Below are 25,164 nucleotides of genomic sequence, written 5' to 3'. Positions count from 1 at the left end.
ACACAGAAAGCTGCAGTCTTTGACTCACTGACAGACTGACTCACCCCCGCCTGCTGAACGTTGATGTAGACGAGCAGAGCGGCCAGATCCAGGTTCTCATTGTAGCCGTTCTTCAGCGGGACGGAGCGATAGCCTGAGAGGAACAGAAACACAAACAGATCAATATAAGATCAATAAACCGATCAATACACAATAACTAATGATCGTGGGAATCAGTAGAACTTTGTATTTTCTAATTGTGTTGATTCATTTTTAAAGTTAAACATCAAAGTGAATTTAGATGAAATATTTTTTTTTGCTGATTTATGAGTCTTAATAAAAACCAAGCTAAATTTTTTCAGATTTCTGTGTAAGCCCCGTCTGTGTGTGTGTGTGTGTGTGTGTGTGTGTGTAATGTTATTGTTAATGTTCGTATTTATTGTTTCTACTGCACCAGAAAATCGGTTTCTTTTTTAATTCAGTGGTTTCTTTTGCTTCCAGAAACCGCCAGTAGGTGGCGTGGGGTTTACACTCTGTGGTTTAGACTCCAGAGAAACAAAACATAACAGTAGAAGAAGAAAGCGTATCTGGCTGCAGCAACAACCTTTTCAGCTTGTCAGTGTTCCTCTTAGGCCTCTAACGAGCCACCGTTTGATCCAGGTCGTTAAACCAGGGAGAACTAAAACATGCAGGATGCCGGGCCTCCAGGACCCACTTTGGACACCCCTGTGCTAAACTATTCATACCGAGGGAGAAAGAAAAGAAAAGTAAGTTATTTGATAAATGCTGATGAATTCTGGTCATTGTTGATGGAAGAGAAGAAAATCGACCTGATGCAGTTAAATCAGTTGCTGCTGTGATTTTCTCCAGTGAGTTTTTGCAATCTGAAGTGAAGCTAATGCTAACCAGCATGTTCCAACAGGGAAAGAAAAACAACATAAAACCAGTCGCAGAAATGTGTAACATTGGAGTAATAAAATGGCTTTCACGGTATTTCACTGTTTTTTTGTTATGTACAAACGTATAATGGTTGACATACAGTGTGAAATGTTTTCTGCAAGCTTGTCATTAGTTAAATATGTATTTGTGCTAAATGGGATTTATTACTCCTGCTTACATTTGGACTCCAATAGTTAATGAAGTTCTATAAATATACTTGACACATTGTCCAGTTGCACACCCCGAATGTATTTATGATCATCATGATCAGGATTTTATTTTGTGAAACCATTTGTTTTGCTGGTTTTTGGAGAAGGACCTGCTGCAGCAAACAGAAAGGGGCGGGACGGACCACTGTCTCAGACATTATAGAGTTTTGGAACATGACGTCACTGCTGTAGACTGAGGGACACCAGCGCCATCTTTGGGGTCCTCTCTGTTAAACATAACGGACAAAAACAACAGTCTCGCAGATTTTTTTAATCCAAGTTACTTAAAATAATTTAGCTATGGTACGAACTTGCTGCGTTATTGAATGTAATGTCCGATCACACGACTGAAACGGTAAAAAGATAGAAAACGGACTTTCGTTTCACTATTTTCCTGCTTGGAAACAACGTGTGGAGGCTAAGCTAACGGAGCTAACGAAAAGAAGACGAATGTCCTGGTATCAGCGGTGAGACGCTGATATTACCTTCTCCAACATCCCCAGATACAAGTTTCCTCCAGACATTTCTATTATGGTGAGTGTCTAAATTCGCTTTGTTGGTGTGTCATAATTTTGTTCTATGATTTTGTCCGGGTGTACTCATGTTCAGTTTCTGTTGAGTTCATTTAAGTGGGTCAACCTTGTTTAGGTCGGGCTAATATTGTTTAGGTAGCGTAGTCTGAGTTTTGTCAGTGGACATCGAGGTTATTACATTATTGTGAAGTAAACTATTTAATTTTTTTTGTGTGTGTTATCAGATTTACAGTATTAATACTGATGTGTTCTGATATGTCCTCTTAAAGGCAAACCGACGTATGAAATGGATGAGCTCAATCCTGACTGGGTTCCAGTGCTGAATATGGGTCACTGCGAGGTAAACGCCACAATGTCAGACCGACATGGGCGTCAATTAAAGAGGCGATACAGGAAGACCATGATGGATCAACAAGTTAGTGAGTCTGTTTTCATTATTTACCCCAGAAAAGGTAAACAATGAAAACAGAGCAGCAGAGGCAATAGAAGAGGAGCAAGTTGGAGAGGCTAAGGAGGAAATGCCAGGAGAGGAGCTCAGGAAGGCTGCAGACTCTGAAGGAACAGGAACCATTTGTGTTGAAATATGTGTACAGCTGGAAGTGGCTGTTTTCTCTCATTTAATAATTTAATGCATTAAACATTCATGAATTGTTTGATTCAAGCTCTTCAAGTTGCATGTAAACAGGTGAAGTAATGAATCACATTTTAAGTAAAAATTTGATATTTAAATATTTCAGGTAAACATACATGTGATGAAAGATTATATTTTTAAATAAATATTTTATTTGATTAAAGGAAACAATTATATAATCAGACATCTGTCAGGACTCTGGGTTTTTGGGTTTGTTTTGCTTTTCATTTTATTTAGCTTCATGTTTTAATTCACTAGTTTAGCCCTTCATGGTCCTTTTGATATTATTAGAGGTATTTAGTGTAGTTAGAATTATATTATTGCTTTTCCTTGTTTGTCTGAATCCATGTCCAGCCTTCTTTAATGACTATAGTTTATAGTTTTATCCCTCGTTATTTCTCTTTTCAGCCTCCCTGCAGGGTTTCTAGTAATGTTTATTTCTTAATTTGATCACCATAGGTTCAGTTATTCTCCCATGTCTGAGTCTGTATCTTTTAGTAATTCAAGTTGGGTTATTTCTTTGTTTAGATCTTCTAGTTTCTCTTGCTCTGTGTCCCTTAGTTCTTATTGTTAGATCAGCCTTGTTTCTATTTAGGTTCGGTTATGGTTTCCTTCATCTTTCTCTCCTAGTTCATCAGGTTTTCTTTACTCTTAGTGTCTTTTGTATTAGAAGTATTTTTCAGTTCCCTGTTTCCTCCCGTTTGTTCCCAGCAGATTTCCTTAGTTTCCCTGTGCCACCTCCTCCCCAGCCCTCAGCCAGCTCCTGTGCCAAATTACTCACACCTGCTATCACTCTTCTCATTTAGGCCATTGTTCCCACTACTACTGCAACTCGCCAGTCCAACTTGTTACCCTGCTCACCACGTTGTTACCGTTATCTCTCGTGTCTCCTGTTTCATTGTGTTTTGGATTTCCTTGTTTTCCCTGGATTTTGGATTTAGTTCGTTTATTTTGTTCATTAAGATAACATCCACATAAAGTACGTCTACTGCCTGCTGCGTTTGTGTCCACCGCCACATCATGACACAAACCAGATGAAAGAGTCCATCTTTAAACATTTAATGTGTAATTAAACAATAAAGGGGACAAATTTTATGAAATAGATCACACTTTAAGTAAATATTTGTTGTATTTAACATATTCCAGGTAAGTGAACATGTAATGAGATAGATCCTGTCCTAGAATTTTATGCAATTGAACATTACGGGTAACAAGTGATGACCATCTGAGGTAATAAATTTTATGAATATCTTTTTTTTATATATTTTTTAAAATTTAATTTTGGTTAAAAAATAAAAAGGGGGTCAAAATGAATAAAAATATGTCTAATCTATATAGTTTAGTAGAATAATTTCACAGATTTTGAGTCAACAGGTCACCTGACCAAGAAGCTATTTAAGAAAAATACAAAATTTTGACTACAGAAACAGCTAAAAAATATATGAAAAGTGTTCAAATGTAATAAAGGTGAGTGTGCCTCATCTATACAGTCTAGTGGAACAATTTCACACAGATTGAGTTAATGGCACACGATTTGGAAGCTACTGAAGAAAACATTTAATATTAAAATTATTGAATATGACTTAAAATTTTAATAGAGGATAGTGTGCCTCGTGTAATAGCATGAATGACCACTTTTTATATCAGTCGGTCACAAGACAAGGCATTTATTTACAGGAGTGTTCGGAAATTGACGGTCTCCATGTGAACCTCCGAGCGCTTGAGGAGGGACCAGTAAAGAACAGCTGGCCGAAATTAGCGTTCATAAATCGGATCAACCTTGAGCTGAACGTCCCTTACTCCGCGGAGCGCGAATATCCAGTATCCAACTTGAAAACAACTTCACTGCGGTCGGTAACACAATGAAAACACCGGTGTTCTGACTATTTTGTTTTGGTCTGTGGACACCAAAAATGGCGCTGAGCGACGTAAACGTCATACACTGTGACGTCAGCTCCAAAGCTCTATTGGAAACGGCGCTATTTGCTATATTATCCGTGACCTCCCGTTTTTATTTTCTTTTGAAATTCGTGATATATCTTCATCTGTAGGAAGGAGTTTCTCTCTCAGCATGTATTTCAACTTCTCTCTTTTATTTTCTTCAGCGCAGCTCATAGTTTTTAGCAAATTCCGTAGCTTTCTGTGTACTTCTAAATCTGCTCCTTAGTCGCAGAGGCCTGCTACTGCCTCTAGTGGAGTGGGGTGGTAACACACCTAATAAAATTACATTAGGGTTAGGGGTTAGGTCCAATGTAGGTCAACGATTCGCTCCGATCTACAGAAACCCCGAGTTCGTGTCTGTTCGTGTCTGGACACCAAGCATGTGGGGGAACAGTAACAGCTCACTGTCTGTAAGGCTGGTAAGTTATATTTAATTTATTTAGCTTTTTATTTGTATTTTTTTATCATGAAAATCCCACTGAATAAACATATTTTCTGTCTGTGACTCGGCACTGAGCTAGCTGCTAACAACATTAGCACTCTGAGGACAACCATGCTAGGGCATAAAAATAATATATCTTTCCTTACATATGAATGCTTGGCTTTCTAAGTAACTGTCCAATAAAACATCTGAAAATACAATTTAAACAATGCGATTGTTACCTGTAGAGAGTGGCTGCAAACTCTGGTATTAGTTTCTGCACCTCCTGATTTTTAGATTGTTGATCCACTTTTCTCCTCTTTTGTCAGTAAGTTTTTTAAATGAATTCTCTATGACCAACTCCCTTTGAAACACAAAAATAACGTTTATCTTTCTCTCTATTAGAACAGTTAGAGAAACCGTATAGGACTCAGACTTTAGACATTTTGATGCTGAATCAACAAAAGTAAATGGGCTGAATTTACTTCCTGCCCTCCATCTGCATTGGGTCATCTGAAACCCAGCAATGCACCTGGGTGTATCGCCATGGCAACCTGAAGCTGGTAAAGCTCCTCTGAACCTTCTGACCAATCACAGACCAGATGGCACTTGTTATGCAGCTATGCAGCCACCATGCAGCTATGCAGCCACCATGCAGCACGCTGAGGTCCTACCTGAGCGGATGCCTTTGACAGGAAATGTGGCCTGGGCCAGGAAGTTGGGGTCGGAGAACATGTCCTCCTCGTTGACCACAAAGCGCAGAAAGCTGAGCTCCGGCTCAAACACACTGAACTCCACCGGTTCCGCCGGCGCTTTCCACACTGGGTTCAGGCCATTGTCACCTGCAGCCAGCGGACAGGTTAGAGACGCGCAGCAGACCACTGCCTCGGTCTCGCAGCGCGTCAGACTCACGGTAGACGATGGTCTTGAACTTCTCCTCTGAGTGTCCGCACAGCTCCACCTCCACGAACGGGCTGGCAATGCTGCGGCCCGGCTTGGGCAGGTGTCTGGCAGCGATCACCTGAGGGACAAAACAACCAATCAGGATCCACTGACCATCCGACTGGAACCAATCAGGATCCAGGTGAACTCTACCTTGACTCTGATGCTGTACTTGACTTTCTTCTTCTCCTGATGCGGGTCATAGTCGTCGGAGCGCATCATCTCAGGCTGCAGCACGTAGCCGCTGTTCCCGTTCAGGCTGAAGAGGGCGCTGTTCAGCTGGGTGTATTTATCTGGCAAGACAACAATCAGCTTCAGGTTTCTAAAAAAACAAACTTCCTCAAACACAAGAATGAAGCTCATCTGAGAAAGTCAGGCCCTGCAGATCTCTGGACTGATCTGAAGCTGAAAACACAAAACTCAGGATTTTAAAGAGGAAATTTATTCTACATTTCAAAGCTGTAGATCATCTACAGCTTCACCCAACGGAAAAATAAAATCAGGTCCAGTCATCGTTCTCTGGAGATGTTTTCTGACTGTAGCTGCTGTCAAGACAACTGCATCTGGTTTATTTTTATTGTTTTTGTTTGTTGTTTAGTTTAAAGTGGCAGTAGTTAGATTTTATTTAATGTAAAAAAATTAAGCTTAAATGTGAGGTAATTGTATTGAATTTATGTTAAGTGTACATTCAAATGTGGAGGGGGAACTTTTGTTCCGCGGACCACGTGTTGTCCAGGGAAGCATTGGCTGGCGCACTTAGAGCCACATGGGCATTCAAGCTGAAGAAGCTGTAAGAAATTCAGCTTTATTCCTCTGGAGTCAATGCGGCTAATGAGGTACAGTTTTGTTTATTTGTATTTTTTATTTATGTTAATGTGCCATTTATTGTGAACTGATTTAGGTTTGTGTCACCTTTTTTGTAGTTCTGACGGGATTTTTTGGGGACTTTGCAAGACGTGTCCACAATAAATGGCTGTTGAAAACTAAGAACTGCGTTAAGCTTTGATTTAACTCGAGAGGAGTAACAATGAACCCTCTGACCCCTACATCCCACCCTAGGCCCTAGAACAGATCTGTTCTCTCCTCCTCCTCTAGGACCCGTCACCGTGGAGACGACTCGGCTGACCCGAGGGTCACCTGCCTGGTTCCATACCTGCGGTCTGGTAGTTGAGTGCCACCATATGGCAGCCCACTGCCCACAGTGGATAGGGGTCAAAGTTGGAGGACTCCACTCGTTGGTTTTTGGGGTAGATCCGACTCAGAGCTTTGCGGTTGTAGCGCAGGAAGTCCTTGGTGCGGCTCTTCCCTGGAATCTTGTTCTCCATGAAGGAGCGAACCTCCTTATAGCTGTAGCTGTCTGCAGAGAGAGAGGGGTCAGAAGGTCAGAGGGTCATAGGAGGTCAGAGGAACCTGGAGGATCTTGGATTAGACCCGTTGAACAGCAGGAAAATGCTCTAGCAGCTATTTGCATATTTTCCACTACGAGCGTTAGGCCTCTGCTGACACTTTGAGGTTTGGAGTCACAGCAGTCAGGAAGTTGTCTGGCCTCCACATTGTTTCCCTTTGATCACATCCTGTTGGTTTCTCACCTTGGTAAGGCGTCAGAGCGCAGCAGCTGCTCCGTGCTGAGGGAGCCGACACAAATCTGGAGCGTTTGGTTCTGTGACGTGTTTGGTTCTGTGATGTGTTTGGTTCTGTGATGTGTTTGGTTCTGTGACGTGTTTGGTTCTGTGAGGCGTTTGGTTCTGTGAGGCGTTTGGTTCTGTGATGTGTTTGGTTCTGTGAGGCGTTTGGTTCTGTGATGTGTTTGGTTCTGTGATGTGTTTGGTTCTGTGATGTGTTTGGTTCTGTGATGTGTTTGGTTCTGTGAGGCGTTTGGTTCTGTGAGGCGTTTGGTTCTGTGATGTGTTTGGTTCTGTGAGGCGTTTGGTTCTGTGATCCGTTTGGTTTTGTGATCCGTTTGGTTCTGTGAGGCGTGCAGCTGATGCGAAGAGGCTCGCTTACCGAAGCGGTCTTTCTCCTTGCTGCGAGGCTGGCAGTAGACCACCAGATCAGACATCTCCATGGCAACCTCCGCTTTCTTTTCCACTTCCTCCTGTTGTTTCATCTGAGTTTGGACAGAAAGAACAACCACTTCCTGTTTGCACAGTCACGCCATCAGACCACCACTGTTTGCAGCTCTAGTCTGAGACTCTCTCACGGAAACAACAAACTTTCATCTTCTCATGATTTTCTGTTTCAGTCTAAATGTCTTAGTAAAATCTTCTGCTTTATTTTTATTATTTGTCTCTTTCACTTTCATCTTCACAAATGAAACTGAAGTTTTGACACAAACTTCTTGTCTTAACACCCCTAAACCTTTCATATTTCGCTCTGAGATTTGAGCATCTGCAGACTAAATAATTGTAGGAAGCCTGCTGGCATCGGTTGGTTCTGGACTGGATGACGGACCCAGAAGCTTTTATCGTTGTGCTTCTTAATCTTTGTATCATTTTGTGAATACCAGTACTTTGTAGAGTTGAACCAAACAAACTGATTCATGTAAGAATCCTAATCCTCATTATAGTGCTGTAGTTGAGACCAAGACCGGCGCCCCGCGCTACATGACTCAATAAAATGTGAAACATAATCAAAATTGTTTCTCAAATTGATCTGAAAGATCCACATTCCCACAAAAACAACTAAATATTAAATACGTAGAGCTGAAATAAATTGTAATTATCAATTCAAACTCATGTCTCATGTCGCCCCTAACAAGATAACGCCCTGGATGGTTGCTCATTCATATGGCCGATGTCAGAAACCACCACTGCCTGCTCCATTAAACACAGCAACTATGGCAATGCACTAACGGTAAGCAACATAAACTATGAACACTGACCAAGGAGCAACAAGTAACCAATCAGAAGGAGAACCGTTACTGGTGTCGCTCTGTCTCCTCCTGCATGAAACCAGGTGACAGGTGACCAAAATAATAAAAGAACAATGAGCATGCGCTCTGTTAGTGTATTTATTTGATGATTAAATATGTATATTTTTAATAAAATAGAACAGTAATAGCTACTGCAGTGTGCGCAGAGCATAACAAAAACAAAGAACGGCTATCGGTGAGGCTCCAGTCCCATCTATCTTTATAAAGAACCGTTCAGAAGAATCGGATCGTTCTTGAACGTCACATCACCAAATAGCAGACTTTGGTCACAGCGTGCGACAATGCTGTGACCATGAGAGATGAAGAGTTTCCCTAGTGCTTTGTTTTCTGTTCTGGTGAAGTTCTGGCTGTGTGAAGGAAGAACTGCAGCGGTTGTTGCTGCAGCTGCAGCGTCCTGAGCATCTGCAGCCCGATTCATGGCAATGTCCTCACCTCCTGCTCCCGGTGGTACTGCTTGCTCATCTCCCTCTGGGTCACGTCCCAGGCCACCTGGTACCACTCGAACAGCTCCTCCAGCGACCCAGCGGCCAGGTCGAACTGCACGCTGTCCTGCTCCTTGTGCTGCAGCGTCAGGACATGCGGCTTCCCGTATTTACCGTTCTTCACTGCAGACAGACAGACAGACTGCTGACCTGCTGGACAGGAAGTTTGCCTCCGTCTGAGGGCATGAATACTTTGCATACCGTTATTAGGCGAAGGTCACCAAAACATTCAACTAAATAAAGTCGATTTTATTCACTGAGCGGATGACCTTCTGACTGAACTACATGTAGAATCCTTCTGCCTTCAGGATTCATCAGAAGCTAAACAAAGTCAAAGGTCACTTACTGTTCTGGATGTTGTACATGGAGATCTCCACAATTCCCTTACAGAGTTCCCCCAGAGGGTTGTCTTCCATCTCCTGTGGGCCACATCACAATGTGTTCAGTGATTATGGGCATGGAGCCTCAGAGGCCACGGCCACATGGCGCCTCAGAGGCGACAAGGCGCTTCAGAGGCGACGGCAACATGGCGCCTCTGAGGCGACAGCGATGTGACACTGCAACATAGTGCACTTGTCTGACCTGAGCTTTGGCGTCGGTCTGTGCTGAGTTGGACACTTCCTCCACATAGTTGGCAGGGAAGAAGAGCTGCAGTCGTCCTCCGTAGTCACCTTTCCACCTGGAGGAACGAGAGCAACGTGACTGAACTGCTGACTGAACCGGACCCGGTCACAGGCCCATGGGGGACAGGGCCCTGGTGGGGAGGTTGGAGCTCACCATCCGTCCACTTCCTTGGATACGTTATGAATCAGTGCTCCTTTAGTGAAGCTTAGCTCATCGGGTCGCTTGGCCTGGTAGCTGTACAAAGCCCGGACTGTATTCTGGGGCTGAAACACCAAAGCTGATTCATCAACCGCTGCATTGAAAAGCCACAGCGAAAAATCAAAAGAGGTGTTTACCCACCTGCGACGGCCCAATGTCATTGGGCTTCACGTACGTCTCCATGTATATGGAAGAGCAGTTCTCGTTCTGTGAGTGAGCCATAAGAACCTGTTAGTATTCACAGTTCCTGAAGCGCTCTGCTCTCACTCGCTCCAGTCTCTCTCACTCGCCCAGAAACTCACTGCGCTGAAGCGCTCCACCAGCTCCGGCGTCACTGGGTAACGCAACTTGATCTTGCGATACAGAGGCTTCTTCTTGAAGTAGTTCACCAGCTCCACCAGAGACTCGAACTCCGTGGTGGTTCCCAGCAGGTAGACGCTGCCCTCCTTCTGGATCCGGCAGTGCTTCACCTTCCCATCGCCTCTGCAGGACGGAGAACAGTTAGAGTCTGAACCAGAGGGCCGACCTGCTACATGCCCTTTTAAAATGTTTCTCCTCCTTTTTTAGCTGCAGATATCCATTAGCCACAGTAGCAAGGTGTTTAAACCTCTAAAGTTCAAATAATACTGAAGCTGTGACAGGAGTCAAGAGGAGAGGCTCTCTGAAAACGTAGTTCAGGTTGGTTGTTGTACCTGAAGGTAATGGCGAAGGAGTCTGGTTCTCCTTCCCTCTGTCGGATCAGGAATGCTCCGTCTCTGGGGATCCTGAGCAGGTAATCCTCCGCTTGGCCTCTGCTCAGGTTGCTGTAGAACCATCTGTGGAGCACAGAACCAGCTGTCACCGCTCCACTCACAGTTGCTGCTGAAGACCTTTCCACAGAGACGTGGGACAGGACGTCCAGGCCTGATCCTGGCTGAAGGTCTTAAAGAGTCAGAACGCAGATCTGGTTTCTGGTTCAGACCCTTCCCAGAATCAGAACCAGTAAAATAAGGAATATTTCTAACGATGCCTCGTTTTCCTGGAATAATTCACCTCGGTTACCATGGAGACGTTCAAACTCCACCCAAGACAAACGTCTGACTTCCTGCAGCTGTGATCGTTCATAACCGATCGTTCTGTTTTATGCTGAAGAACGTTGCTGTTAACAAACATACAGCAATTTTTACTGTGAACCACAGATTTGGTCCCCCTCCCCCACCTGTTGCTGCAACCATGAACAGTTCAGATTCCTCTGTTACCAACATTTATCTGCTGATCAGGAAGCCATTTCAACAAACACTGCTCCTCTGAAACTAAACTGTTTTTCAAACCAAATCAGGTTCCACGCCTCATTTTCATATCTGCAGCTAACTTCTGTTTACAGGGAGACGTTGTGAGCTCACAGCTGGATCTTTGTTTAAATAAAACCAGAACAACCAGCCACACCACCGGCCACAACTCCAACTGGGCCAACTGGGAATAAACAGAATCAAATAGATATCGCTCTCGGATCATAAAAATACCAAACTGATGCTGTTAATCTTATTTAGTTGTAATAATGGTCAATATTAAGACAGTTTTAATAATGTTCTCAATAAGTTTTATTTTAGAAATCTTCGTAATAATACTGTTTTATAAAAATGTTTCTCATAAAATTTAGAATATAATTTAACATTTTAAATTATATTAAAAATCCAATGTATCTAATTCAGTTTATTCCTTCAGACTGAGGAACCGAGTCATTTCTGTGTTTGTGGGGCTCCATGCACCAGAAACCATCAAATCCAGAGCAGATTCTGTTTCCTGAGGCTTGGGAAAATAAAATACGTTTTGACGTTTCACCTACACTAAAACTATTATTTATGAAAACTCCACCCAAAGTGGAGATTTGAGAAAACTGTGTTTGTCGGTGTGTGTTCATGATATTTAGGGTCCTGTGCATTCCAGCCAATATTCCCACATTCTGGCTTTGACTTGATTCAAAGGGTAACCCTAACCCTTCTGAAAGCGGCCCGATGTGAACGATATTGGTTTTTAAAGATGTTTGTTTTGAGCAAGAGCTGACTGCGTGTGGACGAGGCGTCAGTCTGCTGTCTGTTTACTTGGAACTGTTCAATGGAAATGCTGCAGTTTGTGAAAACAATGCGATCTCATGTGAAATGCTGCGGCGCCGCTGGACGAACCGCTCCTGCAGGTGAGGGTCCGGCTTGGGCACGGCCTCGGTGAGGCGCAGCTCGAAGTCCTGGCAGCGCAGCGGGTTTTCCCGGTAGTGCTCGATCAGAGAGTAGACGCTGGGGAAGTGCAGGTTGGGGGTCAGGAAGTAGGTGTGGCCTCCCTCTGTGGAGGAGCGGATCCGGCAGTGCTGCACTCTGCCGGTGCGCCTGCAGACACACGGCCAGCGCGTCGTTACGGAGGAAAGCGCAGCAGCGAGTAACGGATCAGACGGCGACCATACCAGAAGGAGAGGGTGAAGTCGGTGACGTATCTGTCGCTCTGTCGGACCAGGAAGGTCCCGTCCTGTCCCCCGGTTTCTGCGCAGTAGTCGTGGATTAGGCGCTCCGCCATCAGCCGGCCCTCCTGGATGCGGCCGTGAAACCAGGGCTCCGAACAGTGCAGGTCCTGGTACTGACAAACCAAACCACCAACAAACACAAATATCTCTGGAAATCATTCAGTGGCCACCAGAGAAATCAGTCGTGACTAATAAGGACTAAAAGAGTTTTAGTTGCACTGAATCAGAAAAGGTACGGAGCTCCATGGCTGCCGTTTGTAAAGTCATTTAGTCTGGAAAAAGAAAAACCATGGGGTTCTTTTATTAAAGTTTTATTTTCCCCAAACTAAATATTCATTTAGCAAGCTAAATGTTTAGTTTATCTACTAAACTAAATGTTTAGCTTGAACCTAAATATTTAGTTTGCTAACTAAATATTCAGCTTTAAACTAAATACTTAGTTTGAAGCTGACATTAATGAACAATGTGGTGAAAATACAACTTCAGGAAATTAACCCCTATTTGTGTTGTCTTATGAAAGGCTAAATATCAAATTATTGCTGTTAATTCTGACTGAGTAACTTTACAATACAAACTGCAGCCTATAGAGCTGAAGGATCTTTGGAATGAAAACTATGAAGAACCGTTTGGACATTTTTCTGTTTCTACGTGATGAACCTTCCTCCGTCGATGTTTCTCATCAGCGAGAATCAGCCGTTTACCTTCCGGGGATCTTCGTCTTCCTCCTCACACTCCTCTGCGTAGTACAGCTTGTCGTCAGAGATCACACAGTAGTGGCGGTTCCAGCGCTGAGGAAAACACACATTCACATTTTCACACACCAAACAGAAATTGAGGCTTTGCAGAGAAATCCTGTTGATTTATTTATGTTTCTGCTGTTTGCACAAAAACAACTGAAGAGAAGAATTCCAGGAAAAGTTTTGTTGGAATGAGAAACAAAACTTCATCCTGCTAATCTGAAGCTGCTAATCTGATGCTGCTAATCTGATGCTGATAATCTGTAGCTGATAATCTGATTCTGCTAATCTGAAGCTGATAATCTGAAGCTGATAATCTGATGCTGCTAATCTGATGCTGATAATCTGAAGCTGATAATCTAATCCTACTAATCTGAAGCTGCTAATCTGATGCTGATAATCTGAAGCTGCTAATCTGATGCTGATAATCTAATCCTACTAATCTGAAGCTGCTAATCTGATGCTGATAATCTGAAGCTGATAATCTGATGCTGATAATCTAATCCTACTAATCTGAAGCTGCTAATCTGAAGCTGATAATCTGATGCTGCTAATCTGATGCTGATAATCTGAAGCTGATAATCTGATGCTGATAATCTAATCCTACTAATCTGAAGCTGCTAATCTGATGCTGATAATCTGAAGCTGATAATCTGATGCTGATAATCTGATGCTGATAATCTGAAGCTGCAAATCTGATGCTGATAATCTGATGCTGCTAATCTGATGCTGATAATCTGAAGCTGATAATCTGAAGCTGCTGTGATCTTATCGATGGCTCTCACCAAATGTTTATTGGTTTCTCCATTAGTGACTGTATGATGTTTTTTATGGAATTTTATTTTCATGACGTAAAGCGTTTGAGCTGCAGTGCTGCTGAAATGTGTTCTAATAAACTTGATTGATTGATTGATGGGTTGATTTATGTATCGGCGGAGCATCTGAAGCGTCCCAGCAGGGGGCCCTACCTGGTCCACTGGGTCCCAGATGTCCAGGTCTCCCTGCTTCTGCCCCTTCCTGAAGTCCTTGGCTGTGGCTCCGCCCTCCACGTTCACCTTCTTGTGCTGCGAGAGGGAGAGCGAGAGCAGAGTGCTGATTTTCTTGATGGCGCTCCGTCCATGGTCCATTGGCCCCGCCCCAGCTCTGCGGTCCCGCGGATGGCTCCACCTCCTACCTTCAGGATGATCTTGCCCCTCAGCTGCGTGGGCGAGGGCAGCTGCTCGGCCAGCTGCTCCACCGGCTCGGCCAGCAGCTTGTCTCCGAAGACGTCCTTGAATATGCGCGCCATCTGGCGCTGCTGCTCGATGGGGCAGTGCTCCTCGATGGACAGGATGAGCGGGAAGCTGAGGAGCAGAGGAAGGTCAGGTGTTTTGCTCCGCCCCCTCCTCCAGGCTCAGATCGTTACAATTCTCACTCTGAGGCGACGAAGGCGTGGTCGTTTATGGCTTTCACCACGTCTTCGAACTTGATCTTAGTGGTTCTGGTCCAGCCGTGGTAGATGATCGGTTCTCCTGGACCTTCCCAGCAGTCCACTGTGAACCAAACACATGTGTGTCACCTGCTGCCTGAGGCGCACCAACACACCTGAAGAACTCCTGAATCGCAGTATTCACATTCAACGCAGCGGCAACCCCAGCGGAGGCAGCGGACGTACGCCTCGGTGGACGACTCGCTGAGGAGCTGGTCACCTGTCAGGTACCTGCAACAGATCGCAGCGTATCATGCACACCTGGCTCTGAGCATCAACCAATAGCAGTCAGTTCAGAAAAATGAAAAGGAAGCAGCAATCATCAGCGTTCGGTAGGCTGACGTTTATAACAGAGACGGTGAGGCCCGCAGCATCACTACAGCAGACCCCAACAGACCTGACTCCAAGTCAGTTGGTCCGGTTCTGTCAGACCCAGAGCCCCATCCCGCCGTCTACCTGGCGCTCAGGTGAACTCACGTGTTGTGTGAGGAGCTGATCCAGTAGTGGGACAGCGGGTTGTTCATGTCCAGGTTATTGATGTCAGAGAACTTTTCATCCCAAATTGAGTTTTCCTTGGAAAACAGGAAACTCAGGAACTGAAGATGGAGAGACAGGAGAGGAAACATTCAGTCTTCATGGGTCTGAGGTCCAAAAGGGCCGACGTTCTGGAGAAACGGGTCAAACACCTCGCTGACGGTAAACTCAGGGTCGTTAGTTTTTCTCATGGTGTCATCGATGAAGATGGTCATCAGCTCTCTGACCTGGTTCAGATCGTTGGCCCACAGTTCCTAAAGCAGAACCAGAAATAAACAGAATCAGAACCAGTCACGTCCAGCAGAGAAGTTCTCCTCTGAGGAACATCGGCTCTGACCCGGTTTCTAACCCTCTAACTGCAGACATGCTTCTGACCAGCTGCTAACTACTTAGCTCCAATCTAAATAGTTAGCTATGAGTTAGCTAAATATTTAGCTAGCTTGCTAGTGAAATATTCATTTTGGAGCTAAATATTGAAATGTTGTGTTCAATTGATAAAGCAAACAGCACCAAATATAAAGCTTCTGGAATAAAAGATAATTTTTTTGTAGGTTTGTGTAAATCAGTGATGCTCTGCTGTTACGTGAAGCTCTCCAGTTTGTCATTATAGTGAAATTTTCAGGCATTATTGACACATTCAGCCTTATTAAGTTTTGTGTATAATGATTCAAACATTGAATATTTTTCATTTTTGGTTCATCACTTCTTCCTGATTCCAGGTGTGTTTTTGCTGCTCAGCAGGTGAACACGTCTGAGTCTCACCTTCTGGTCATAAATGAGGAATCGTTGGAAATCGTGCAGCAGCACGGCTGAAGCGTCCGGTTTGTCCGTGTTCCTGCAGGTTGGAGAAGCAAACACGGTTAGACTAGCGAGGTGCAGGTGCAGCAGCTGCAGGTGCAGCAGGTGCAGCAGGTGCAGCGTGGACTGCTCACCCCAGGATAAAGGAACAGGCTTCCCGTTTGAACTCGTCCAGGATCTGAACGCAGAAGGAAGAGAGTGATTAAAGGTCTGCACTGCCGCCATGAGGCGTTGGTGGCGCCGAGCCTCACCTCGTTCTGCTCAAACATCATCAGGTTATAAAACTTATGAAACTGCTCAAAGTCCAGGCGGTCCTTCTTCACTCCCACTTCCTGCAACAGCATAGCAGAGAAGCCTTCAGCACTCCGACCCGACGCCGTCCGTCTGGCCCGCTTCGGCTCGGCTCGGAGACCCGTTTTCAGCCTCAGATATATTTCAGAACCATCAAACCTGCAGCTTGTCCTTCAGAGCGCGAGAGCCGGGAACCTTGTAGTTCAGCAGCGGCAGCAGCGCCTTCAGCTCCTTCACAGAGAGGCTGCAGAGACAGAACCAGGTCAGAACAGAACCACTGTATGGTTCTGTGAGGTTCTGCTGGTGCTGCTACAGATCCACAGTGAATTTACATATTAGCTAAATATTTAGCTCTGAGCTAACGTTGGAAGCAAGACAGTTAGCTTGGACACTAAATATTTATGGAGCTAATTATTTATTTTTAAATGGTGACATTTTTAATAAATTATTTCTACTCATCATAAAGTAGGTTAGCGCCCCCTGCTGGGACCTTCAGGGTTCTGGTCTAGTTAAAGGGTGAAGTGGGGTCCTACCTGTTTTTCTTGGTCTGGTTGACAGAATACATCTGCTTCCTGAGCCAACTGGAGGGAGAGCAGACAGACGCGATGAAGCAGTAGCAGGGGAAGCCCTGAGCGGATCAGAACTGGGCCTACCTCTCGATCAGAACCGGGGTCGGCGCCGCCAGCGTCTCCTCTCTCAGCAGCTCCAGCCCAGTCAGCCATTTCTGAGCCTCGTCCACCGAATCCGCTGCAAACACGAGTGAAGCCATTAGTCCAGTTAGCTGTAATTCAGCCAACAGGAAACGCATCACAACCTCATCGCTCCCAAAACAGGAAACGCATCACAACGTCTCATCAGAGATCAAAGAAATATGCAAATGATTTATGGCAATGTATTCAAATGTCCACTGGGGGCAGCGCTGTTCACTTCCGGCTTCACTTCTTTTTGATGAGGAGCCATAAATGTCATCCATTAATATGAGTTACTGCTGTGGTAAAAAGAAAGTACACCCCGCATGAAAGGCTTAATGCATCAGAATGTGATCAATGTCATCTGTTCTCTAATTAGTTAAATTTCACTTTCAGCGTTGGAAACACACAACAGGAAGTATTAAATAAAATAAAACACAATGGGAAACTAAGAACCCCCTTAACTCTTTGACTGACATTTGGAAGGAGGAAAGTCTGGCTGAGGCAGGAAGGAGCTCCAGTAGCAGTCAGTGTTGCATCAAAGCTGAAGACTGCTGCTCTTAGCATGTTAGCATGGGAGTACCGATGCTGCCTGGATGCAGCAGAGACGATGCTCCACAGCAACATGATGATATCATCAGCTGTTAGCAGCTCTGCTAATCCACCTCCTTTGCTTTCGCTGCTGTTTTTAAATCTGTCTGGTCGTATGGTCAGGAAGACGCTGGAGTTGGGGATATGATCCTTCATGGTTATGATGGATGGGATTTGGGGTCAAAGTTCACAGATTCTTTGAGCTTTCAGATGCTAATCAGCTGCTCTGGTTGAAAAGCAAACTTTACATAACTGTCCAAAATTAACAAGGAACAAAAATCACGACTGAAAGGGTGTACTTAGTTCTTCAATGTGTTTGGCAGCCAGAATGAAATAGGTTTGTCCCCAGCTGAAAGGACAAAGAGCGGCATTCGGTACCGACCCAGTTCAGCAGAACTCTGACCCGATCAGTGAGAAGAAAGGCAGCGCTCACCTCCCAGGCTGAGGGTGTTGAGGACGAACTGGGAGCCGTAGAAGATGGTGAAGCAGGTGTTGTCGTTGTGTTTGTCCTTCCCATCTTTGAAGCGCTCGAAGTCTTTGGAGTTCCTCCCTGGACGGACTTCCCTGATCTCAGACAGGTCCACTGGAACAGAACAAACGGGTCAGACTTTACCGGACCTTACTGGACACAACCCTTAATGTCCCACACAACAGGCCACACTTAGCTCCTCCTGCTGATCATTGCAGCAAACAAAACGAATGGCGTTAAAGTGAAAGCATTTCAGAGAACTGAAGCTCCGGGAGCGTCCTGATGTCCGACAGGAAACCAGCAGCTGGAGGAGGGACCAGAGCTGTTACCATGGTGATTTACCCAGAGTTGACCTCAATTCAGGTTGAACCTATTGACAGGTTAATAACCCATCACATCTTCAAAGAGTCGAGGGTCAGAAGAATCTCCAGTAGCAATCAGTCTCACAAAGTAACTTGAGTTTTGATGTAATAAAATTTCGTCTTCTAACGAAAGGATTAAATATAAATTATATATTTAATCCTTCGGCAAAGTTTTATTCTCAAATACTGCTTTCTAAAAGTCATCTCCATTTTTAAAGTGAAATAATTTTATTTTAGAGTGCTTAAACGTTGCAACATCACAAAAGCCCAATCTTTAATATGTTAATATCTTACTTGAAGATTTAAAATTTGTTTTGCATTTGTGACATTTTGTTTTACTTTCCTCAGTTAGTTTGACTATTCTTTTTTTCTGCTCAGTTTATCAAATCAAACTTTATTACTAATGTGCCTTGTCAAGCTATTTTCCTGAAATTTTCTATAAAGACGGAAAAAAACATTGCCATAAACGTCATATGCAGCAATGAGTTGTGGGTAATACACTTCGCCGAAGTCCGTAAAAATGCTGACTTCGCGTAAGGGCGGAAATGGGACCCAAAATGGGACCGGACCGAACCGAAGTTCTTCTGATGGTGTTGGAAAGTACGGAGCCCTCCAGGGGACATGGGGAATTTATTTTTCTTTTCCGTTCCCTCGCAATAATCTACTTGTGGTATCTTGGTGCGGATTCACCTTTAAGGTGAGTGGTGGGCGGCACCAACGTACCCTTTAAAGCCAGGTGTGGGGTCCGCACTCACAATTGTTGTGAGCTGTGGAGGTGGCGTTGTGAGCTTGTGTCATCCTGTCTTTCCTCAAGCATCAAGTAATGGTCTTCAGGTTAGTTTTGTGATTTTCCTTCTGTTGGATTTTAGATTAGTTTGTGGTGATTGTGCTTCCTTTGGGCTCAGGATTGAGATTGTGCTGGTGCTCCCGTTTTGCTCTCTGGGAGTTCTTAACCGAGGTAGGTGGGTTCATTGACAGCTTGTTGAGCTCGGTGCCATAGTTCACCTTAAATTTTATTTTTTAGATCCTGAGGTGTTCGGGACTTGGCGGTGGACTGTTGTGTGGTTTTCCCCCTCCTCCTCCTGCCGCTTACTGGTGCGCGCACCTGGCCTAATTGTCCGTAGCGCAAGGGGAGCACGGCCACGCCTCCGCCGTTGTTTTGTCTTTATTTTTGCTTCATGCCTTTTCAGCTGGGTGTCATTTACCCAACTGATTTATTCTTTATTTTGGCCAGGGTTCAACCGTTTATGGTGAGTCCCCCTATTTTTCAGTACGTTTATTTACAATTTGTATTTTTTTTTCTTCTTTTCTTTGTTTGCATGCAAGTTTAATTTGTCAATTGCTTGCATGATTTGGTTTATTTAGTTTGTTCAGTGCTTTGCTTGTCTTGCTTTTCGTTTATTTGCTTTGCATGTTTTCTGCATGGTTCTTTTTGTTCAGTTATTAATTGGGTTTGAAAACAACTTGCCGCTGAAGAGCTGATGTGTGCAGTATGTATTTTGTGAAGTTTGTAAACTGTCTTTAACATATTCTATTGTTGTAGGCCTATTTTAAACTTTTGGAAAAAATAAATTATTAAATTCTCTTTTTTAAACATTATGATCCACCTCTCTTTGTAGTCCCGACCTGTCGTGGCCTTTCTGTAGATATTAGACGTTGAATAGTCCTGGGGCCAAGATCTCAGGTGGTAATATTTTAAAATTTAATAGTAGACACTGCTATTGCCACATACTGATCAGTTCATGCGGCATATACTGTAAGCCTTTCTTACGGGCCGCCGTACTTTCTGCTTTAATACAAGGTTATAAGGTTTTTCCATGGATTGAGTTATCAGTCATCTGATTGTGTCTCTGTGTCAGTCTGAATGGTTTAAAGTGCTGCTTTCAGTGCCGTTAACCTTAACAGACATAAACATGCAGTAAATTAATCGATTTTCAGTCAGTTTTTTGCACCAAAGAGCCTCAGTGAAAACGTGTTTATTATTATTAACTCTTTGGTGCAGAAAACTGATTGAAAATCGATTAATTTACTGCATGTTTATGTCTGTTAAGGCTCAGATGGATCGAACTGGAAGCGGCCCTTTAAACACAGAGACACAATCAGATGACTGATTACCCGCGATGATAACTCAGAAATAGTCCAAATAGTTCGGATGTATTTTTATTTCTTTAGTACTTATGGAAAGTTTTTGTTTATATCATGTGTGCGGTGCCTTTCTATACTAAAGAAAAACATATAAAACATCAGACATTTCACAACGAGATATTAACATACATGAATCCTTATAACCTTGTATTAAAGCAGAAAGTACGGCGGCCCGTAAGAAAGGCTTACAGTATCGATTATGCCGCATGAACTGATCAGTAGATTATTGTGAGGGAACGCAAAAGAAAAAAAATCCCCATGTCCCCTGGAGGGCCATGGGGATTATGGAAAGTTTCATAACTTTCCATAATTTTCAGTGTGGAAAGCGCCCACACTGAAGTCGGGTCGGGTTTGTTTTAGCATGAGGCAGACAAACGACCCGATCTGATGAAGTCAGAGCTGCTGAGAAGTCCAGTCGTTTCTCCTCCTGCAGGCTGCAGGTTTCTGAGCCTCCACCAGCAGTTTGTCATGAAGGATCTCAATGCAACTCAGTTTTTACTGTTATAGTTAGCTCATACCTGGGTTTAGCTCTTATTTTATTTATTTATTTATTTAACATCTCTTTATCTTTACTTTAATTTCTTTTTATTTCTCTTTCTCACTGTTCCTTTTTCTTAAAACCTCTCTCTCTCATTGTTTATTCAATGTCACGCTGTTTTTATTTTAATTATGTAAAGCACTTTGAAATGCCTTGCTGCTGAAATGTGCTATACAAATAAAATTTGATTGATTGATTTATATTTCAAGTTTTTAGACTGGTTTATTTCAGGGATTTTCTCCCAGAAGCCTCTGCTGGTTCTGGGTTGGTCTCTGTGGATGAATAATGGCGGCCGTATACTCACGGACTCCGTCAGTTTTATCCGCGGTGCGCGTCCACGCCACCTGCCGGGTCTCCATGATGACCTGCACGGTGAGCCGCTCCGCCTTCTGCCGGAACACCGTCATGACCACGCCCATCTCCAGGTCCCGCTTGATCACGATCTTCTTGTACTCCGTCATCTCGCCCTGCGAGCCGGAACGGGCCATAGCTGCAGCTGGACAGGAAGGAGGCGCTGAGCTTCATCACCAATATTACCGTCATCAACATCACCATTATCAATATTATCAATACCATCATCATCTTCATTGATTATTGATGAATAATCTAGGGAGCAGCTCTTAGACTAGCGGTTCTCAAAGTGGGCGCTACCGCCCCCCGGTGGGCGTTCAGAGGACAGCAGGGGGCGCTGGCGGAAATTTTTACAAAAGGGGGCGCTGGGATGCCTTTGGGGGGCGTTTGGTCGAAGGTAAACTTTACACCTTAAATGCACAACAATACCAGTTTAGACTTTGAGCAACTTGCTAAAACTGTATTGTGTAACATTAAATCATGCAGCTCTCCTTCTATTCAGTGTTTGTAGCTTTTGGTGCAGCTTCGTTCTGCTGCTACTGGTAGCTTCACTGCATCAGTTCAGCGTTAAACCCTGTAATTCACTTGTCTGTCTGATTTTCAAATATTTTGTGTTTTGAGGATTTTTTGTACACATGTTTTGGCAGTTCTGTGATCATCTCAAAGCAGCAACTTATATTAAAAAGTGTTTTATTTCTGTTTGAAAGCTGCCCGCTTCCATGGAAGGACAACAGAAAGTCGCTCTTATAAACATGTAATTACTAAAATCACCTCACTGTGTGTCCCTCGGGAAAATGAACCCATTTAAATAAAGAAATCCCTCGATGGGTGATGCCTCGATAGGGAGCGTGATCTGGTATGAGACGGCACCACGGCAGTTTTGAATTTTAATCATCAGAATACCGGAGCTAAAAGGTTTACGTCAGTCTGCTTTTCTCTATCGATACGCGCTTCCCGACCTTTTCCGCTGCTTATGGGGTAAAGAAAAAAAACGATGCGCTCGTTGCGGAAAACTCTGAAACAAGACAACCGGGACATAGAACGGAGCAATGAACTATTAATCTATAATCAATAGACAGGTCTATATAAAGATATAATCCATGTTTCTGTCTCATATTTCTATGGCATTAAAAGGAACTTTAGTTTTTCCACTAAAAGCTCTGGTTTGCACACTAAATGCCATGTGGGTGAAATTTTATGGATGATACTCTGATGTCCCATTCTCCTGAAGGCAGCACAGAGCTGCACCACCAGAAACACTGAAGAGAAGAAGATCTATGATTAATGTAGTTACAGTTCTATCCATGTTTTAATGCTGCAGAGCTCAGTCGTTTTGTAAATAGATCAAAGCTTAAACTGGCATGTTGTTCATCTTTTATCATTTTGTGGAATATTTATCTAGAAAATGACAAAGAATAAGAATATTTTTTCCACTCTGATTGGCTGCTGTTAGGCCTACAGATTTCAAGTTGAATGTTCATTGCATTTTTCATCGACACCTGTGAAAATAATTTCTATTCCCATGGCTTTTTGTTCTCTGGGAAATTATTTTTGACGATAACTCCAGAAACAACCATGAAAATCAAAACATCAACAACAGTGATAGTAATATTAATAATAAAACAATATTCAGTGCAAAGTAGCCTACAAATGCTTTGATGGGGGCGGTAAGGGACCTGGATAAAGGATAGGGGGGGCTGGCATAAAAAGAGGTTGAGAAACACTGTGATAGAGGGTTCTTTAGAATCTATGGGGAGCTTCCAGTCCAGCTTCATGGACATGATGGACCTGATGGACATGGTGGACATGTTGGACATGGTGGACATGTTGGACATGTTGGACCTGATGGACATGTTGGACCTGATGGACATGGTGGACATGTTGGACATGATGGACATGTTGGACCTGATGGACATGGTGGACATGTTGGACATGGTGGACATGTTGGACATGATGGACATGTTGGACCTGATGGACATGGTGGACATGGTGGACATGTTGGACCTGATGGACCTGATGGACATGTTGGACATGGGTGGACATGTTGGACCTGATGGACCTGATGGACATGTTGGACCTGATGGACATGATGGACATGTTGGACCTGATGGACATGTTGGACCTGATGGACTGTTGGACCTGATGGACATGGTGGACATGTTGGACATGATGGACATGTTGGACCTGATGGACATGTTGGACATGGTGGACATGTTGGACCTGATGGACATGATGGACATGTTGGACCTGATGGACATGGTGGACATGTTGGACCTGATGGATATGTTGGACATGTTGGACCTGTTGAACCTGATGGACATGTTGGACATGATGGACATGTTGGACCTGATGGACATGTTGGACATGATGGACATGTCGGACCTGATGGACATGTCGGACATGATGAACATGATGGACATGTTGGACCTGATGGACGTGTTGGACCTGATGGACATGTCGGACATGATGAACATGATGGACATGTTGGACCTGATGGACGTGTTGGACCTGATGGACGTGTTGGACCTGATGGACATGTTGGACCTGATGGACATGATGGACCTGATGGACATGTTGGACCTGATGGACGTGTTGGACCTGATGGACGTGTTGGACCTGATGGACGTGTTGGACCTGATGGACATGATGGACGTGTTGGACCTGATGGACGTGTTGGACCTGGTGGACCTGATGGACATGATGGACCTGATGGACATGTTGGACCTGATGGACGTGTTGGACCTGATGGACGTGTTGGACCTGATGGACATGATGGACGTGTTGGACCTGATGGACGTGTTGGACCTGGTGGACCTGATGGACATGTTGGACCTGATGGACGTGTTGGACCTGATGGACGTGTTGGACCTGATGGACATGTTGGACCTGATGGACATGTTGGACATGGTGGACATGTTGGACCTGATGGACATGTTGGACCTGATGGACATGTTGGACATGTTGGACATGATGGACATGTTGGATCTGATGGACGTGTTGGACCTGGTGGACGTGTTGGACCTGATGGACGTGTTGGACCTGGTGGACGTGTTGGACCTGGTGGACGTGTTGGACCTGATGGACGTGTTGGACCTGGTGGACATGATGGACCTGATGGACATGTTGGACCTGATGGACCTGATGGACATGTTGGACCTGATGGACATGTTGGACCTGATGGACATGATGGACCTGATGGACATGATGGACCTGATGGACATGATGGACCTGATGGACATGTTGGACCTGATGGACCTGATGGACATGTTGGACCTGATGGACCTGATGGACATGTTGGACCTGATGGACATGTTGGACCTGGTGGACGTGTTGGACCTGATGGACGTGTTGGACCTGGTGGACATGATGGACCTGATGGACATGTTGGACCTGATGGACCTGATGGACATGTTGGACCTGATGGACATGTTGGACCTGATGGACATGATGGACCTGATGGACATGTTGGACCTGATGGACATGATGGACCTGGTGGACGTGTTGGACCTGATGGACGTGTTGGACCTGATGGACGTGTTGGACCTGGTGGACATGATGGACCTGATGGACATGTTGGACCTGATGGACCTGATGGACATGTTGGACCTGATGGACATGTTGGACCTGATGGACATGATGGACCTGATGGACATGTTGGACCTGATGGACATGATGGACCTGATGGACATGTTGGACCTGATGGACCTGATGGACATGTTGGACCTGATGGACATGATGGACCTGATGGACATGTTGGACCTGATGGACCTGATGGACATGTTGGACCTGATGGACGTGTTGGACCTGATGGACGTGTTGGACCTGATGGACATGATGGACCTGATGGACATGTTGGACCTGATGGACCT

General features: G+C 44.4%; 1 protein-coding gene across 1 annotated transcript in view; it reads right to left on the bottom strand.

Moving 5' to 3' along the window:
- The window catches only part of plcg2 (phospholipase C, gamma 2), a 35,422-nt gene that overhangs the window by 5,184 nt on the left and 5,074 nt on the right, over window positions 1–25,164 (bottom strand). The window contains exons 2-31 of the mRNA XM_088006083.1: window positions 21,249–21,440; window positions 17,864–18,013; window positions 16,804–16,897; window positions 16,684–16,731; window positions 16,310–16,394; window positions 16,111–16,191; window positions 15,994–16,037; window positions 15,824–15,896; window positions 15,214–15,315; window positions 15,005–15,123; window positions 14,673–14,758; window positions 14,474–14,591; window positions 14,234–14,402; window positions 14,028–14,123; window positions 13,024–13,110; window positions 12,266–12,435; window positions 11,994–12,191; window positions 10,524–10,646; window positions 10,134–10,314; window positions 9,973–10,038; window positions 9,787–9,896; window positions 9,592–9,688; window positions 9,356–9,428; window positions 8,960–9,132; window positions 7,600–7,702; window positions 6,749–6,952; window positions 5,749–5,888; window positions 5,566–5,674; window positions 5,328–5,495; window positions 45–133 (exon numbers count right to left, since the gene is read on the bottom strand). Of these exons, the coding sequence (XP_087862209.1) occupies window positions 45–133; window positions 5,328–5,495; window positions 5,566–5,674; window positions 5,749–5,888; window positions 6,749–6,952; window positions 7,600–7,702; window positions 8,960–9,132; window positions 9,356–9,428; window positions 9,592–9,688; window positions 9,787–9,896; window positions 9,973–10,038; window positions 10,134–10,314; window positions 10,524–10,646; window positions 11,994–12,191; window positions 12,266–12,435; window positions 13,024–13,110; window positions 14,028–14,123; window positions 14,234–14,402; window positions 14,474–14,591; window positions 14,673–14,758; window positions 15,005–15,123; window positions 15,214–15,315; window positions 15,824–15,896; window positions 15,994–16,037; window positions 16,111–16,191; window positions 16,310–16,394; window positions 16,684–16,731; window positions 16,804–16,897; window positions 17,864–18,013; window positions 21,249–21,432 (3,540 nt within the window). The 5' untranslated portion in view covers window positions 21,433–21,440. The remainder of the gene's footprint in view (window positions 1–44; window positions 134–5,327; window positions 5,496–5,565; window positions 5,675–5,748; window positions 5,889–6,748; window positions 6,953–7,599; window positions 7,703–8,959; window positions 9,133–9,355; window positions 9,429–9,591; window positions 9,689–9,786; window positions 9,897–9,972; window positions 10,039–10,133; window positions 10,315–10,523; window positions 10,647–11,993; window positions 12,192–12,265; window positions 12,436–13,023; window positions 13,111–14,027; window positions 14,124–14,233; window positions 14,403–14,473; window positions 14,592–14,672; window positions 14,759–15,004; window positions 15,124–15,213; window positions 15,316–15,823; window positions 15,897–15,993; window positions 16,038–16,110; window positions 16,192–16,309; window positions 16,395–16,683; window positions 16,732–16,803; window positions 16,898–17,863; window positions 18,014–21,248; window positions 21,441–25,164) is intronic.

Source organism: Poecilia mexicana, unplaced genomic scaffold (genome assembly GCF_051168715.1).
Source record: "Poecilia mexicana isolate PSO_F unplaced genomic scaffold, ASM5116871v1 scaffold_6, whole genome shotgun sequence".
NCBI lineage: Eukaryota > Metazoa > Chordata > Actinopteri > Cyprinodontiformes > Poeciliidae > Poecilia > Poecilia mexicana.
The sequence above is the reverse complement of the archived record's forward strand: the minus strand, read 5'-3'. Positions and strand labels throughout refer to the sequence as shown.